We start from the raw sequence: 18006 nt of genomic DNA, 5'->3' as shown, positions 1-18006 counted from the left end.
AGCCGTATTTTAAAAGAGACCACTGAGACCACATATTTCAGAGGTAGACCCTTCCAGAGTTGCACAAGCACTGTCTACTTTAGTTTTCAGCTTTGTATGATGCACAGCCAGCAGGCCTCAACTACATGGCCTCAGGGGCATGTTAGGGACATAAAGATTTCAAAGTTTATTGATATAAGTTTGTGCTTGTCCATGAAGAACTCTAAAAGCCAGAATGTTGAAATGGACTCTAAATTTAATGGGGATCCAATGCAGGTGGGTCAGTAACAGCGTGACCTCAGCACTTGGAAGACTTTGTCAGCACCCTTGCAGCATCATTCTAAACAACTTACAGATGTTCCAAGGAGTTTTTACTTAGACAAGCGACCAGTGATTTAAGGTAATCTAAACATAATGAAATAAATGCATGCAGGGGTAGGCAACCTTTCTGATGATGAGTGGCATCTAAAATTTCCTCAGAAGTGAATGTGCCATATAATTGCATTAGCAATAAATTGAATAATGCTCTATATTAACAGTTACACACTACATAGAACAACTTTACAGAATTATATTTGTTCACAGATGTTGGCAGCTACAGTGGGGCAAAAAAGTATTTAGTCAGCCACCGATTGTGCAAGTTCCCCCACTTAAAATGATGACAGAGGTCAGTAATTTCCACCAGAGGTACACTTCAACTGTGAGAGACAGAATGTGAAAAAAAAAAAGTATTTGGTCACCTCAAACAAGGAAAATCTCTGGCTCTCACAGACCTGTAACGTCTTCTGTAAGAAGCTTTTCTGTCCCCCACTCGTTACCTGTATGAATGGCACCTGTTTGAACTCATCATCTGTATAAAAGACACCTGTCCACAGCCTCAAACAGTCAGACTCCAAACTCCGCCATGGCCAAGACCAAAGAGCTTTCGAAGGACACCAGGAAAAGTATTGTAGACCTGCACCAGACTGGGAAGAGTGAATCTACAATAGGCAAGCAGCTTGGTGTGAAAAAATCAACTGTGGGAGCAATCATCAGAAAATGGAAGACATACAAGACCACTGGTAATCTCTCTCGATCTGGGGCTCCACGCAAGATCTCATCCCGTGGGGTCAAAATGATCATGAGAACGGTGAGCAAAGATCTCAGAACCACACGGGGGGACCTGGTGAATGACCTGCAGAGAGCTGGGACCAAAGTAACAAAGGTCACCATCAGAGAAGCCATGCAGAGAAGTACACACCCCCATCACCATCAGCGGCGCTGCTGTGGAGAGAGTGAGCAGCTTCCGGTTCCTTGGTGTACATCTGGCTGAGGATCTTACGTGGTCAGTACACACAAACAAAACAGTGAAGAAGGCGCAGCAGCGCCTCTTCTTTCTCAGGAGACTGAAAAGATTCGGCATAAGCCCCCGCATCCTCAGGACCTTCTATCACTGTGCCATTGAGAGCATCCTCACTGGATGCATCACCACCTGGTATGGCAACAGCACCGCCTACAACTGCAAAGTTCTCCAGCGAGTAGTGCGGTGCTCTGAACGGATAATTGGAGGTGAGCTTCCGTCCCTCCAAGACATCTACAGGAAGCGGTGCCTGAGGAAAGCGGGGAGGATCATCAAGGACTCCAGTCACCCCAGCCATAAACTGTTTAGACTACTTCCATCAGGAAGGAGGTTCTGCAGCATCCGGTCCCGTACCAGCAGACTGAGAGACAGCTTTTTCCATCAGGCCATCAGGTTGCTGAACACATCATAGACACCTCAGCTTCACTACTGGAACTTTAACATTATGCACTCCATACTGTACAGTAATGCCACTGTTTTGCACATGTCTCACTCTGTATATTTTATTTTATTTATTTTATATATTCTATTCATTGTTTACTCTATTTAATTTGTAAAATATGTGTACACACACACACACACACACGTAGAAAAATATTTAGTATACACATCCAGAAATGCATATACTATTATATATTGTACATATATTTATTAGTTTCAGATGTAGCCATTCTTGTATTTTGCTTGTTTACATTATTGTATTTTGCACAACTCTGTTGCTTGTGAAGCTCGCACACAAGAATTTCACTCACATGTGCTGTACCAATGTACCTGCACATGTGATGTGACAATAAAAAGTGATTTGATTTGATTTGATCAGTAACACACTAAAACGGCAGGGAATCAAATCCCGCAGTGCCACACGTGTTCCGCTGCTGAAGCCAGTGCATGTCCAGGCCCGTCTGAAGTTTGCCAGAGAGCACATGGATGATACAGCAGAGGATTGGGAGAATGTCATGTGGTCAGATGAAACCAAAGTAGACCTTTTTGGTATAAACTCAACTCGTCGTGTTTGGAGGAAGAAGAATACTGAGTTGCATCCCAAGAACACCATACCTACTGTGAAGCATGGGGGTGGAAACATCATGCTATGGGGCTGTTTTTCTGCCAAGGGGACAGGACGACTGATCCGTGTTAAGGACAGAATGAATGGGGCCATGTATCGTGAGATTTTGAGCCAAAACCTCCTTCCATCAGTGAGAACTTTGAAGATGAAACGAGGCTGGGTCTTCCAACATGACAATGATCCAAAACACACCGCCCGGGCAACAAAGGAGTGGCTCCGTAAGAAGCATTTGAAAGTCCTGGAGTGGCCTAGCCAGTCTCCAGATCTCAACCCCATAGAACAGGGGTGCCCAATCCCGGTCCTCGAGAGCTACCGTCCTGCAGCTTTTAGATGCATCCTTGTTCCCACACACCTGAATCAAATGAATGGCTTGTTATCAGGCCTTTGCCAAACATGATGGCATGCTGAAGAGATCAAACCATTTGATTCAGCTGTGTTGGAGTAGGGATGCATCTAAAAGCTGCAGGATAGTAGCTCTCGAGGACCGGGATTGGGCACCCCTGCCATAGAAAATCTGTGGCGGGAGTTGAAAGTCCGTGTTGCTCGGCGACAGCCCCAAAACATCACTGCTCTCGAGAAGATCTGCATGGAGGAATGGGCCACAATACCAGCTACTGTGTGTGCAAACCTGGTAAAGACCTATAGTAAACGTTTGACCTCTGTTATTGCCAACAAAGGTTATGTTACAAAGTATTGAGTTGTATTTTTGTTATTGACCAAATACTTATTTTCCACCCTGATTTATGAATAAATTCTTTACAAATCCTACCATGTGGATTCATGGATTTTTTTTTCACATTCTGTCTCTCACAGTTGAAGTGTACCTCTGGTGCAAATTACTGACCTCCGTCATCATTTTAGGTGGGGGAACTTGCACAATCGGTGGCTGACTAAATACTTTTTTTCGCCTGGTTGGTGGTCATTAGGTGTATAGATTGAAGTTCTCTGGTGACCTGTAATCGTTTTTCTTTGGCTCCAAAGACTATTACTTCAGTTTTGTTTTTGTTTAGCTGGAAAAAATTGTGACACAACCAGTCATTAATTTCCTCAATGTAATAACCAAGAGCCTGTAAAGGCCCTGGTCTCCTGGTGACATTGTGATATATGTCTTAAAGACATAAAGACCTGGATGGCCGCTAACTTTTTGCTTCTTAATTCAGATAAAACTGAGGTTATTGTACTCAGCCCTGAAAAGCTTAGAAATATGGTATCTAACCAGATTCTTACTCTGGATGGCATTACCTTGGCCTCCAGTAACGCTGTGAGGAACCTTGGAGTCATTTTTGACCAGGATATGTCCTTCAACGCACATATCAAACAAATATGTAAGACTGCGTTCTTCCATTTGCGCAACATCTCTAAAATTAGAAATATCCTGTCTCAGAGTGACGCTGAAAAACTATCCATCCATCCATCCATCCATCTTCATCCGCTTTGTCCGGGGCCGGGTCGCGGGGGCAGCAGCCTAAGCAAAGCTGAAAAACTAGTTCATGCATTTATTACTTCCAGGCTGGACTACTGTAATTCATTATTATCAGGATGTCCTAAAAACTCACTGAAAAGCCTTCAGTTAATCCAAAATGCTGCAGCATTTTGGATTAGCTGAAGGGACTAGGGACTAGAAAGAGAGAGCATATTTCTCCTGTTTTGGCTTCCCTTCATTGGCTTCCTGTTAAGTCCAGAATTGAATTCAAAATCCTGCTCCTCACATACAAGGTCTAAATAATCAGGCCCCATCTTATCTTAATGACCTTGTAGTACCATATCACCCTATTAGAGCACTTTGCTCTCGCTCTGCAGGCCTACTTGTTGTTCCTAGAGTATTTAAAAGTAGAATGGGAGGGAGAGCCTTCAGTTTTCAGGCCCCTCTTCTGTGGAACCAGCTTCCAGTTTGGATTCGGGAGACAGACACTATCTCTACTTTTAAGATTAGGCTTAAAACTTTCCTTTTTGCTAATGCATATAGTTAGGGCTGGACCAGGTGACCCTGAATCCTCCCTTAGTTATGCTGCAATAGACGTAGGCTGCCGGGGGATTCCCATGATGCATTGAGTTTTTCCTTTCCAGTCACCTTTCTCACTCACTATGTGTTAATAGACCTCTCTGCATTGAATCATATCTGTTATTAATCTCTGTCTCTCTTCCACAGCATGTCTTTTATCCTGTCTTCCTTCTCTCACCCCAACCGGTGGCAGCAGATGGCTGCCCCTCCATGAGCCTGGTTCTGCCGGAGGTTTCTTCCTGTCAAAAGGGAGTTTTTCCTTCCCACTGTTGCCAAAGTGCTTGCTCATAGGGGGTCATATGATTGTTGGGTTTTTCTCTGTATCTATGAAGCGCCTTGAGGCGACTTTTGTTGTGATTTCGCGCTATATGAATAAAATTCAATTGAATTTAATTGAATATATTTGTGTGTCATCTGCATAGCTGTGATAGTTTATTTTGTTGTTCTTTATAATCTGTGCCAGTGGGAGCATGTAGATGTTAAACAGAAGAGGTCCCATGATGGAACCTTGGGGAACTCCACATGTGATACTTGTCTGCTCAGATGTGAAGTTACCTATTGATACAAAGTATTTCCTGTTTTCTAAGTATGTTATGAACCAGTTTAGTACAGTTCCTGAAAGACCTGTGTGTAAAGTAAAGTGTAAAGTGTGCGTGTTAGTCCCCATAGGGAAATAGTTCCTCTGCATTTAACCCATTCACCCAGTGAAGCAGTGGGCAGCCACCAGTGCAGCGCCCGGGGAGCAGTGTGTAGGGACGGTACCTTGCTCAGGGGTACCTCAGGTTAGCCGTTCAGTGGAGTCGAACCCCCGACCTTCCGATCATGGGGCCACCACTCTACCTACTGAGCTATCCCTGCCCAGTTCTCCAGTCGTTTGAGTAATATGTTGTGGTCAACTGTATCAAATGCTGCACTGAGATCCAGTAAAACTAAAACTGACATTTTTCCACTGTCTGTATTCAGACATATGTCATTAAACACTTTTGTCAGAGCAGTTTCAGTGCTGTGGTTGAATGAAAACAGACGCTGTTGTGACAGTGATGTACACTGTCTTGTTGGTATATGTATGATTTCTATACATTTTGCGTCAGATGAAAACTTTGGTTGTAAGATTCAGATAATTATTTGTTAAATGCTAGACATTTTAAATGAGAATAAGAAAGAAAGAGTATTTCTGTGTGCTCCCTTTCCCTGTTAACGCCCTACCTGGCCCCCTGGCAAAACTTTGCTAGACCCGCCCCTGCACAGTTACCAGCTGTCAGCTACTTAGAAAAGAATCCTGGTGTTATTTCTCAGAAACAGTTTATAACTTCCCTTCAACTCATTCATGTCACCTAAAAGGTAAACCTGTTTCTCCATCACCTGTTCAGCTCTGATGATTCTGTGAGGACATCTCCTGGTTTCATCTTCATGTTTCCCTCTCACCAGATAACCAAACCGATATAATGACCAGCAGCTTTTACTGCCGTGGCTCCAGCAAACATCAGCTGATACTAGAAATTAATATTAAATAAATTCTAACAAAAGCTGATCAAGCTTACATCCACTGGTTTCCTCTTTCTGGCGCAAAGTGGGAGATAAACAAACAAGAGAGACGGGACTTGCGACAGAAAAGCTGATCAGCTGATCATTGATCAGTTTCACGATTGAAGTAGCAACAGGAGAGGGAGGGGGAGAGAATAAGAGAAGAAAAGGCAGCTGACAGCGTAAAGACGCAGAATAACTCCAGCTTTGTGTCTTTTTCCATTCTAGATGAAGTACGGGACAAACTGCGTTCCTTCTCAGCTCAATACGAAATGCGTAATATTTTCTCTAAATGACGGATGTTTCTATCCCAAAGTTCCAAATGGAAGATTTAGCAAATGAGGCAAAGTAACCAAGTGTTTTGATTGTGTTAGGTGCAAATTTGCCAGAGGCACAAACAAGGGTTCAGTTTTTTTATACTTGTTGGTTTTGGAAAAAAGATACCAGCCATCTAACTTTTAGAGTCTAATCACCTATTCAGGATAATTTCCTTTTTCAGCTTAGTAACATCCTAGGACTCAAAACAGATATAAACTGAAAGTCATCTGCATAGCAGTGATAAGAAATGTCCTTAAAGATGTTCAAAATTTGCTGAAGAGGGAACAGATAACAGAAACAGATACCCCAAACAGAACCTTGTGGCACATCATATATAAGAGAACTGGAAGAAGACCTGGACTTAGAAATAGCCTAAGCAGACCCAGATACACTCATCTAATATCTCAGCCTATTGAACAAAACACGATGGTCAACAGTATTAAAAGCAAAGGTAGCTTCTAAGCTCAGCAAAACAGAACATTCTCCATTATCAGTTCACATCAAATGTCACTTAAGAGCTGTTTCAGTGGAATAAGCTCTACAAAGGCCAGATTGAAACTAATCAAGAATACTGTACTTGTCCAAGACAGCTATTAGCTGGTTAGCCACAACTTTTTCGAAGATCTTCACAATAAATGGGAACATTTAACTCTTATTTACTCACCGAAAGGCACAAAGCCATCATTTAACAAAGAAAGAGGCCTTTTCCACACCGCATGCAAAATGTGACACCATGCTGGTTGAAAGCAAAACAAAATCTGCATAGCAGAAATGTAGTCACACATGTTTTTCAGGTTTGTCAGCCTGTGACCTAAGCATCAAATGACAGCCTCTGTAGAATTAGAAACATCCTGTCTCATTCTCAATGGTGGTGAAAAACTAGTTCACACATTTATTACTTGTAGGCTGGACTACTGCAATTCATTATTATCAGGATGTCCTAAAAATTCCATGAAAAGCCTTAAGTTGATCCAAAATGTGGTAGGAAGGCTCTTGGCAGGAGCTAGTTATCCAAAGCTTCCGGTTCAAAAAAAACACAGATGATTTTGGTAGCTCCACTGAGGCATCGGGGATTTGCAAATGGAGCCAGGATTCAGTTACAATTAGTAGACAATAACCCACAGAGCACCCAGTGGTTTCACAATCGCAGGTGGGATACTTTGGGTCCTATCCAATATAAAGTTCATGCTGAGGCCAATTTCTCTCAGTTCCTGCTGACTGAAAGTGATCAGTGTGTTGCACTAAAAAAGCATAAAAAATGCAAAAGCACAAAAGTGTGCATAGCAGCTGGGAGCGCTGTGCTGCAGATGCTGCTTATGTTTGGAGAAAAAAGGGAGAGGTGTGCAACTGAAAGAACACCATCCAGCAGTGAAACTTGGAGATACTTCAGTGCATCCAGAACTGGGAATTTCATCAAAGTGAAGGAATTATGAAGAAAAAAAGATACTTGTGCAAAACTGGGTCTGGGTTGTCACTTTGTCTTCCAACACAACAACGACCCAAAACATATTTTGCTCCTAGTAAATAACTCCAGAAGACCAAAGTGAACAAAGTACTGTGTGTTCTGCGCAAAGCTCTCACTTGAATCTGATTTAAAATCTGTGATCTGACCTGAACACCAAGGTCCGTGCAACAACACCATCAAATCTGGAGGAGATTGAGAGATTTGCCAATAAAAAAAGGGCTGGAACTGCCCAGGAGACGTGTGTGAGACTTGCTGAAAACAATAATCAATGATTACCTAGCAAAAATGAGACACAAATCCTTAATTATGTTAGAATTTGTAATAAACATCCATCCATCTTCATCCGCTTATTCGGGGCTGGGTTGCAGGGGCAGCGGCCTAAACAGCCACTTCTTCTAGCTTGTCCGAGGGAACACCAAGGCCAGCTGAGAGACATAATCCCTCCAGCTGATCCACGCCTTTGTAACGTCAAGGCTTGATTACTGCAATTCACTTTATTGTGGTCTTCACTCTTCCCTTTTACACAGATTACAGACAGTTCAGAATGCTGCAGCACGCATTCTAACTAAAACCAAGAAGTTTGCCCACATTACTCCTGTCCTTGCTGATCTGCACTGGCTGCCTGTCAAATATCGTATTTGTCATGGTCCCCGTGCCTGCTCGGCTGGCCCTGTGTGGCTACATGTTATGTTTTGTCTTTTTTCTCTCTCCTCTCTCTCTGCTCGCTGCCTGGGCGGAGCTCATTGTGAGCTCCCGGCCTCCACCACCTGTAGGCAATCACCTGTGGCTCCTCACCTTGTTTGCTCCCGCTACTTAAGGCAGTGACTGAGAGCACCTCGCCGCTGGACTATTGAGTAACGCTCGTCAGTGCTACTTTAGCCTCAGCCAGTTTTGAGCTCTGTCCGTGAAAGTTCCGTGCTAACTCTTGTTCTCTGTATGCAGATTTCTCGTGCTTGGTTTGGTGACTCTGGACGCTTTTCCCGACCCCTCTCCGCACCCCTGGGAACCCTGGCCCCCCTCTCCTTCACCTGTATATAGTGAACCTGGAGTGTGTAAATAAACCTGTTTTTCTGAGATTTCAGTCTGCGCCGAGTCCTCCCTGCTCCTCCGTGACAATATTCAATTTAAAATTTTGTTGTTTACTTTTAAAATTACCAATAACACTGCACCAAGCTATCTTAAGGAACTTTTAAACCCATATGCTCCTGCTAGGGCTTTAAGGTCATCCTCACAGTTACTGTTGGTTCAGCCCAGATCTCGACTGAAATCTAGAGGTGATCGATCGTTTGCTCTAGTTGCACCGGAGCTGTGGAACAATCTCCCGATTGGCATCCGGGCGTCTGATTCTATTCATTCTTTTAAATCACGGCTAAAAACATATCTTTTTAAACTTGCCTTTTCTACCAGTTAAATGCTGGCTTGCTTGCAGTGACCTATTGACCTATTGTATTGTATTGTATTAAATTCTCTGCTATCTTTCCATTATTGGTGTCTTTTATCATGGTGGTACAGTCTTACCTTGCTATAACCTATGTGCTGCAGTTTACTCTTATTGGTGGCTTTTATCTGTGAACATAATCTGTTACTTTTATGTATTTGATGTTAATGTGTGAACTGTTTTATTTTTTATTGTTTTATGTAAAGCACTTTGGTATGCCCAAGGCTTTTAAATGTGCTCTATAAATAAAGATTGTTGTCGTTGTTGTTGTAGCGTGTCCTGGGTCTGCCCCAGACCCTCCTCCTGGTGGGACATGCCCGGAACACCTCACCAAAAGAGGCACCCAGGAGGCATCCTTATGAGATGCCCAAACCACCTCAACTGGCTCCTGTAATAAACATGATTCTGATAAAGCAAATAAATATTAGCAAGCTCCACATAGAAGAATTATCTACTCTACTCTCTAAGGATCTGTGTGCCATCACAGATAGGACAAAGTCTCTTTCTCCAAATCATGTCTTTAGTTCTAAGGGCTAAAAGATCTTAATATTCTGTGACATGGGACTAAAATTCACTGGTAATATGCCTAAAATATATACATGTGAAACACTAGAAGTTTGTGTAATGCATGGAGCATTTCTGTTTCACAACACTGAAAATCTGAGCAGCTTGACAGCGTTAGAGTCATCATATATCACATGTGAAGCCTCATAGTGTACCACAGATGGTTTTACAAGCACAGAGGTGGCTTTTAGCTTTAAAAAGAAAGAGGTTCATGCTGCATGAGGCTTAGGATTACCGCCAGGAAGTAATGGTATATTACCATCGCTGGTATGGAGTATGGGCCAAGATGTTATAAAAAAACAAAACAACAAAACCCCCCACACACATAAGGGCCCCAAAGGGCAACATTGATCTCTCTGTTCAACTATAGTAAGTGTAGGTTGTCAGTCTGCTGTCAGTACAACTGCATTATCAATATCCTGGATGTCCAAGTCCATTCAGTTTGGATTTCTCCAGTTTCCTCTTTTCAGTGTGGGAGGAACTGTTTTTTTTTTTTTTTGTATATTAAAAGCTGCTACTCCTCCACTGGGATTTGGCCAAAAACAGTGTTTTACTTCTTGTTTAGTCACACTCACTTGTAATTGTCAAATGACTTTAAGCTAACGTCATTTCAAGATGGAAACTACCTAACACACCACAGGGCAGAAGTGATACCAGTGTATTACAAGGCATCATATGAGTAGTGTTCATGTTTGTGTGTTTAGCAGTGATCTCATTTATTTTCAGTTTCAGTTTCACCGATTCTAATTTCAGCTACTGTTCATGCTCTAGTGGTGAGTCACCGAGTCAGGTGCTTTTTCATTCTGCCGTGAAAATACACAGCAAATACACGGGGGGACTATATACACACACACAGCAGAAAGTCCGGGGACTTTCTGCTGTGTGTGTGTATATATATATATATATTCTTATATAGTACAAAAATTCAAGACCTCCCTGACTTACATGACAAAAGACATAAAAGTAAAAGTATTTCTGGCTTCTTCTTAACCTACTCGGGTATATCAAACAATACACAAACACACACAAAACAGGTTCCTTTGCTTTACCCATTTAACATAAAATAGTTCCCTTTTATTTATTTATTTAAAAAAAAAAGGTAAAGTGGGAAGCCCAACACTGAAAATCAGTCACGAGCATGTCTCGGTTTCCTCACCCAGCTGGTGAGTTATTTGTATTTTACGCTAACTGGCATTTAGTTATAAGAAATATTAGTACTGCATTAGTCTGTATTGTATTTTTGTGCCAAATCAACATCAGCACTCTAACCATGCTAGGAGGTATTCCTACTACGTGTATGATGGTACAGTTCTTCTTTGCTACAGCTGTGTGCTATTGACTGTTCCTATTAGTGGTTTTTATCTGTGAACATAATCCCACACTTATATGATTCTGATGTTTTAGCGTAAATCATTTTATTGTTTTATTGTTTCATGTAAAGCACTTTGGCATGCCCCTGGCTTTTAATGTGCTCTATAAATAAAGATTGTTGTTGTTGTTGTTACGTTATTAGCGAAGCTTACCTTGAACCAGCGTTCCAGCGTTGACCACAAACAGCAAAAGTAAAGCGACAGTATCCATCGTTTTGAAAAAAGGGGAAAAGATTGTGGGGTTGGTGGATGACCAGCAAGACAAGTAATGACCAGTGGAAACCAAACCAAGGTTTACAAATATGGTCGGCAGATTTCTCACTGCTGTTCACAACAGTTTAAGAGTGAAAAGTCCAGCGAAATGCGTTTTGAACTGGGAGGCCGGGCAGGTGGAATACGGAAAAGCTGACGAAAGGACAGGGGGAGGGGGAGGAGGAGGAGACTCTTAGGGGATTTTGCTTCATTGTCCAAGGTTCAAGATTCTTTATTTGCCACATGCATAGTTATACAAGTATAACACACAGTGAAATGTAGCCTGACACGCTCCTCGACATGTGCAAAAAATTGTGGGGGGGGGGGGGGGGGGGGGGGTAGAGGAAGAACATTAAATATATATATAGTATATACATTGGGTGAATGTGCAGTAGTAGCAGCAAGCAGGTGAATTCTGTACATTAATATGAATAGACATCTGACTATTTTACAGGATAGACGATATAAACATATTTAAAATTAAAGGAATTTGAAATGTACATTGTGCATTGTATTGAATGCATTGTATTGAAATGTACATTGTTGACTGTAACACGATCTGATATCCTCATGTCGGTGTTGTTCCCACGTCATCATAATAAATGTTGTTCCAGGTTAAACATTGCAAGTGAACAATCACTTTGTTGTGACGTTATACTTTTTGCGACTTCGGAAAAAAACGCCTTAAAAAAATCTACTTAACTTGCGAGAAAGCGTCTCTGTCCGCCGATCCAGCAATTTGAATTTTTTGCATTTCAGGATAGTGTTCTTTATTAAACGGTAAGCATTATACATATTGTCCTTGCAACATTGGAATTTCATAAATGAATGAATGAATGAGCCGTCATTTGTGAGCCGCGGTCAAGCCAGCCGCTTCTCTCCGCGCTCTTACACCAGTCTTTACGGTAGCGCCTTTTCGCTTGAAAGCCTAGACCCGCGCGCACATGCATGCGCGCACACAAATTACAATGGAACAGCCTAAATTTCAGAAATTCATCAAAAATCATCCATAGTAGTTGAGGTCTAACTTTCAACAGATTCCTTCTCTGGGACACCTACTGTACCTGTGTGCCAGGTTTCATCCAGATTTACTGTAAAATTCCTCAGAAATTAAAGGAAACTTATATTCAACACAATACAGTCAATACACTACAATTATGTCAATTTTCAAAAATTCATTAAAAATCATCCTTAGTATTTGAGGTCCAACTTTGAACACATCCCTCCTCTGGGACACCTACTGTACCTGTGTGCCAAGTTTCATCCAGATTTACTGTAAAATTCCTCAAAAATTAAAGGATATTTTTATTCAAGTCAATACAGCCAATACACTACAATTATGTCAATTTCAAAGATTCATTAAAAATCATCCTTAGTAGTTGAGGTCCAACTTTCAACACATCCCTCCTCTGGGACACCTACTGTACCTCTGTACCAAATATCATCCAGATTTACTGTAATAGTACTCAAAAATTAAAGGACATGTATATTGAATTCAATACACTTTCAACACAGTCTTACTCTGGGCGACCTACTGTACCTCTGGGCCAAGTTACATCTCAATTCACTGTAATCTTTATCAAAAATTGAAAGAACAATTATATGTCAATGCTGGCTGTGTGCCTTTCGAAGTGACACTAAGTAACAGAACCCAGGCACATCAGGGAATAATCCAAAAGGCGGATTTATTAAACAAAACCAACATACAAAACATCCCTAACCCATACTACATAACCTAAAAAGAAACAAAGGGACACTTAGAAGCACAAGAAAACAATACTGAAAGGGCAAGAGACACAGCCCAAACATAATCCACAACTAAAACACCAAAAGAACAAGTCATCCCACATAGCAGATGGGTCTTGCCTGGATCTGGTGTCAAGCCGGCACTGCTGGCTGACTTCTGGCATGGTAAGATGGCACTGTTTATGTGATGGCATGCCACATCTGGCCTGATTGGGTGAATGTGACATCGTTGTATAGAGCACTTTGAGTAATATGGGTGAGTAAAAGAGCGCTATATAAGAATCAGTCCATTCACTGTCTGAACAGAGTTTCGTCATGTTACTTTTGCACTATTATGTTCCAGCACATGTTGTTATTACATGGCTTACATGGCTAAGGTACACATTAGGCTGACATCAGGGGCGAGGGTTGAAACTGTTCTGGGCCAGCACAGGGCCAGCAGTGTGTCTGCAACTAGCCTTGTGCTGGCTCATGTGTGGCCCACACATGAACCAGATCTGGGCCACCATAGGGCCGTCATTCTTTGCGGTACGCAGGCCATGTGTGGGACAGATCCGGGCCATACAAATTTTGCTATGTGGGAGGAATTATGTAAAAATAGAAACATCATAAAAATGAAAATGAACATCAGTATGGCCATCATTATTTGCTTGGAAAGTCTAAAGTTCCATGGCTTTGAACAGCTAGAGAACGTAATGCCCAGCTTAGAGTGACTAAAAGTAACTTCTTTTTGTCACGGTTTGCCGGGGCAAGCTGTGTGGAATATGAAATAGGACCCAAAATGCGGCAGCTCTGGTGCAGATGAGTGTTTATTTACAGGGGTGTGAGTACAAACAGCGGTGGCGACAAAACATGAAACCGGAAACCTAAACTGGGTAAACTAATAAGACAAACCAGAATGAGGATGCAGGGAGGTCCGGAGAAATACATACGGGGAGACGCAGGGAGACCGAGGGGAAACAACACAGACGAACCAGCGATTACCAAGACAGAAAATACAACTTAAATACACTCAGAGAACACAGGGAGATTACACACAGGTGGGAGACACAGCTGGGAGTGATTAACATGACGAGACCAGGGAGGCAAACTGAAAACACTCACATAAGACGCAGACCTTCACAATAAAACAGGAACACACGGGGGGGAACAGGGTAAACACCAATTAGAGAACAGAACCAAAATCGCGAAGAGAAAACACAAAACTCTGGGTCAAAAGGACCCAGGATCATGACAGTACCCCCCCCTCAAAGGCTGGCCCCAGACAGCCCAACAAGAAACAAAACAGCCAGAAAAAACAGAAAACAACCCGACCAGGGCGGGCGGCGGGGGCCCAGGAAGGAGGGCTCGAAGCAAAACAAAACCGGAGCACCAGAAGGCCAAAAGACAAAAACAAAAAACTAGTCCAAAACCAAAAGAAACGAAGCACACCAGAACACAGGAAAAAACAGAGTCCAAAACAGAAGAGTTCAGGGGGCCGGCCAGGGGGCCGACAGCACAGGAGTCCAAAACAGTTCAGGGGGCCGGCCAGGGGGCCGACAGCACAGGAGTCCAAACAGTTCAGGGGGCCGACCGTGCGGACGGCAACGGCGGCGACGTGGACACAGTTCGGGGGGCCGGCCGTGCGGAAGGCAACGGCGGCCACTCAGGCGATGGCGGTCCGGGGGCCGGCCGTGCGGAAGGCAACGGCGGCCACTCAGGCGAATAGGGTCCGGGGGCCGGCCGTGCGGAAGGCAACGGCGGCGACGAGGGAGACGATGGAGCAGTTCAGGGGGCCGACCGCGCAGAAGGCAACGGCGGTGACTCAGGCGATGGCGATCCGGACCAGGCGAGGCTGCAGAGGCTGGACTAGGTGAAGCACAGGCTGAAGCCGGACCAGGCGAAGCACAGGCAGAGGCCGGACCAGGCGAAGCACAGGCAGAGGCCGGACCAGGCGAGGCTGAAGGCTCTGAGGCTGGGCCAGGCGAGGCTGAAGACACGGAGGCTGGGCCAGGCGAGGCTGAAGACACGGAGGCTGGACCAGGTGAGGCTGAAGGCCCTGGAGCTGCAGCAGGCGAGGATGATGATGGAGCTACAGCAGGCGGCTGGACGGGCTGAACGGGCCCCTCGGACCCTCCAGCGGAGGCAGGAGGCTGAACGGGCCCCTCGGACCCTCCAGCGGAGACAGGAGACGAAGGCCGGAGCGGTCCCTCAGACCCTCCAGCGGAGACAGGAGACGAAGGTCGGAGCGGTCCTACGGACCCTCCAGCGGAGACAGGAGACGAAGGCCGGAGCGGTCCCACGGACCCTCCAGCAGAAGTCACCACTAAGCCAGCAGTCATGGACTCCTCTGGCAAACACGAAGGCAACTGGCGATGCACTGAGCACTGGCTCTGCCCAGGCAACGCTGACATGGTGCAGTTCTCAGGTGGCTGCATAAACTTCAGGGGTCCAGAATCAGCCGGGGACTGAGACCTAGCCTCTGGGGAAGCCCTGGAGCGGCAAACTGTGCCAATGGCGGCTGAACCATGAAAAGCACCTTGAGGTGATATTAGACTTTCTCCCTGCATGGAGTGAATGAGTGAAACCGGTGATACTGGAGCCAGAGCTACGGGTAGCGGGGGCACTGGAGCTACTGGGGCCTGCGCTACAGGCGGCACTGGAGCTACTGGGGCCGGAGCTACTGGGGCCTGCGCTACAGGCGGCACTGGAGACTGAACTGAGGGTGGCACTGGAGACTGAACTGAAGGGGACACTGGAGACTGAACTGAAGGGGACACTGGAGACTGAACTGAAGGGGACACTGGAGACTGAACTGAAGGAGACACTGGAGACTGAACTGAAGGAGGCACAGGAGACTGAACTGAAGGAGGCACAGGAGAATGAACTGAAGGAGGCACAGGAGACTGAGCTGAGAGGAGCACTGGCTGCGGGGGAGCTAACCGAGCTGAGAGTGGCTGCGGGGGAGCTAACCGAGCTGAGAGTGGCTGCGGGGGAGCTAACCGAGCTGAGAGTGGCTGCGGGGGAGCTAACCGAGCTGAGAGTGGCTGCGGGGGAGCTAACTTAGCTGCCGGTAGCTGCACAGGCGATAAGCAGCTCGCGTTGACATCCGCCACACAAAACGCAGCCCCTGAATGAACAGTCATGCAGTCCGAAAATGAAAAAGAGTCCTCACTCACCACAGCCGGCTATTTAGAAGCCCGAACGTCCGGCTGTGGGGTGGCGCGCTTGCGGCGCGATCGGCGTTTCCTCCCCGCAGACGGCTCCGACGGGCCGGGCAAGATCACATCCGGCGAGTCGGGCAGCGAGGCAGGAGTGGCTGAGAGAAGGCGCGGTGTGAGCCGGAGAAAAGCCTGCATGGTCGGAGGAAGCGACTGCAGAAGCCATGGCAGGCCAGAAAAGAGCCGTTGTAGCCGACTTTCCACGGCACGACGAAGCTCCTCTGGAGGGTTCTCCAGCCATAGCCCGAGGAGAATCTCCACATTGTACGCAATGTCGTCCTGGAGCTCCTCGGACGGATTCACTGCCGCTGGGTCCATGGTGGCTGGTTCGTACTGTCGCGGTTTGCCGGGGCAAGCCGTGTGGAATATGAAATAGGACCCAAAATGCGGCAGCTCTGGTGCAGATGAGTGTTTATTTACAGGGGTGTGAGTACAAACAGCGGTGGCGACAAAACATGAAACCGGAAACCTAAACTGGGTAAACTAATAAGACAAACCAGAATGAGGATGCAGGGAGGTCTGGAGAAATACATACGGGGAGACGCAGGGAGACCGAGGGGAAACAACACAGACGAACCAGCGATTACCAAGACAGAAAATACAACTTAAATACACTCAGAGAACACAGGGAGATTACACACAGGTGGGAGACACAGCTGGGAGTGATTAACATGACGAGACCAGGGAGGCAAACTGAAAACACTCACATAAGACGCAGACCTTCACAATAAAACAGGAACACACGGGGGGGAACAGGGTAAACACCAATTAGAGAACAGAACCAAAATTGCGAAGAGAAAACACAAAATGCTGGGTCAAAAGGACCCAGGATCATGACACTTTTAACATTCTGTCATTCTGCTTCTATATCAAAAATCCACTAAAAATAGTCATTTGAAAAAAAAATATTCGCCACTTTTCATCAGTTTGGGTTCCTCTGTTTATAGCAATTTTTAGAAAAGAATCGAATACCTTTGTCACTATACAGTTGTACAGTGAGATACAGAGCATCTCCTACTCATTGCAAACATGCTGGGGGGGTGGCTCTATCCGCCTTAGTGCAGCTGCCATGCCATACTGTGATGCAGTAAGTTAGTAGACTCTCAATGGGCGAGTGGTGGAAGGTCAGCAGAGGATATTTGGGATGATTGCATTAAAGGCTGAGCTGTAGTCCATGAAGAGCATTCTGGCGTAGCTCTGCCGCTGTTCTAGGTGACTCAGCACCGAGTGGAGGGTGATGGCATCTTCTGTGAATCTGTTTGCAAACTGGTGGGGGTCGAATTCTGGGGGGAGGTAATCCTTGGTGTGCTGAAGGACTAGTCTCTCAAAGCATTTCATGATTACCGGTGTGAGGGCCACAGGGCAATAATAGTTCAGGCTGGTGATGGGAGACTTCTTTGGCACTGGGATGATTGTGGCTGATTTTAGACAGGATGGGATGGCTGCTTCATCCAGTGAGAGATTGAAGATTCTGGTGAAGATGAGGGTGAGTTGGTGGGGACATGGTCTTAGCAATTTACCACATATTCCGTCTGGACTGGCCGTCTTCCTGGGGTTCACTGCTAGGAACACACATCTGACATCGTGCTCCGTTACAGTGAATGGAGTGGTGCAGGAACCAGGTGAGGATGAGGATGGGAGCAGGGCTGAGGCAGATGAATGCTGCTGTTGTGGTGTTTCAAAGCGGGCGAAGAAGCTTTTTATTTCCTCTGCTAGCTGCACACTCAGGTTTTCTGTTTTCAC

The 18006-nt window shown here is 45.1% G+C and overlaps 1 protein-coding gene across 1 annotated transcript in view; it reads right to left on the bottom strand.

Annotated features, from left to right (window-relative positions):
• The window catches only part of alcama (activated leukocyte cell adhesion molecule a), a 36855-nt gene extending 25392 nt beyond the window's left edge, over window positions 1-11463 (bottom strand). The window contains exon 1 of the mRNA XM_082549207.1: window positions 11219-11463. Coding sequence (XP_082405333.1) covers window positions 11219-11276 — 58 coding nt within the window. The 5' untranslated portion in view covers window positions 11277-11463. The remainder of the gene's footprint in view (window positions 1-11218) is intronic.
• Window positions 11464-18006: the final 6543 nt, after the last annotated feature.

This window comes from Aulonocara stuartgranti, assembly GCF_965226115.1.
Source record: "Aulonocara stuartgranti genome assembly, chromosome: 10".
NCBI lineage: Eukaryota > Metazoa > Chordata > Actinopteri > Cichliformes > Cichlidae > Aulonocara > Aulonocara stuartgranti.
This window is presented reverse-complemented; position numbering and strand designations above follow the sequence as displayed.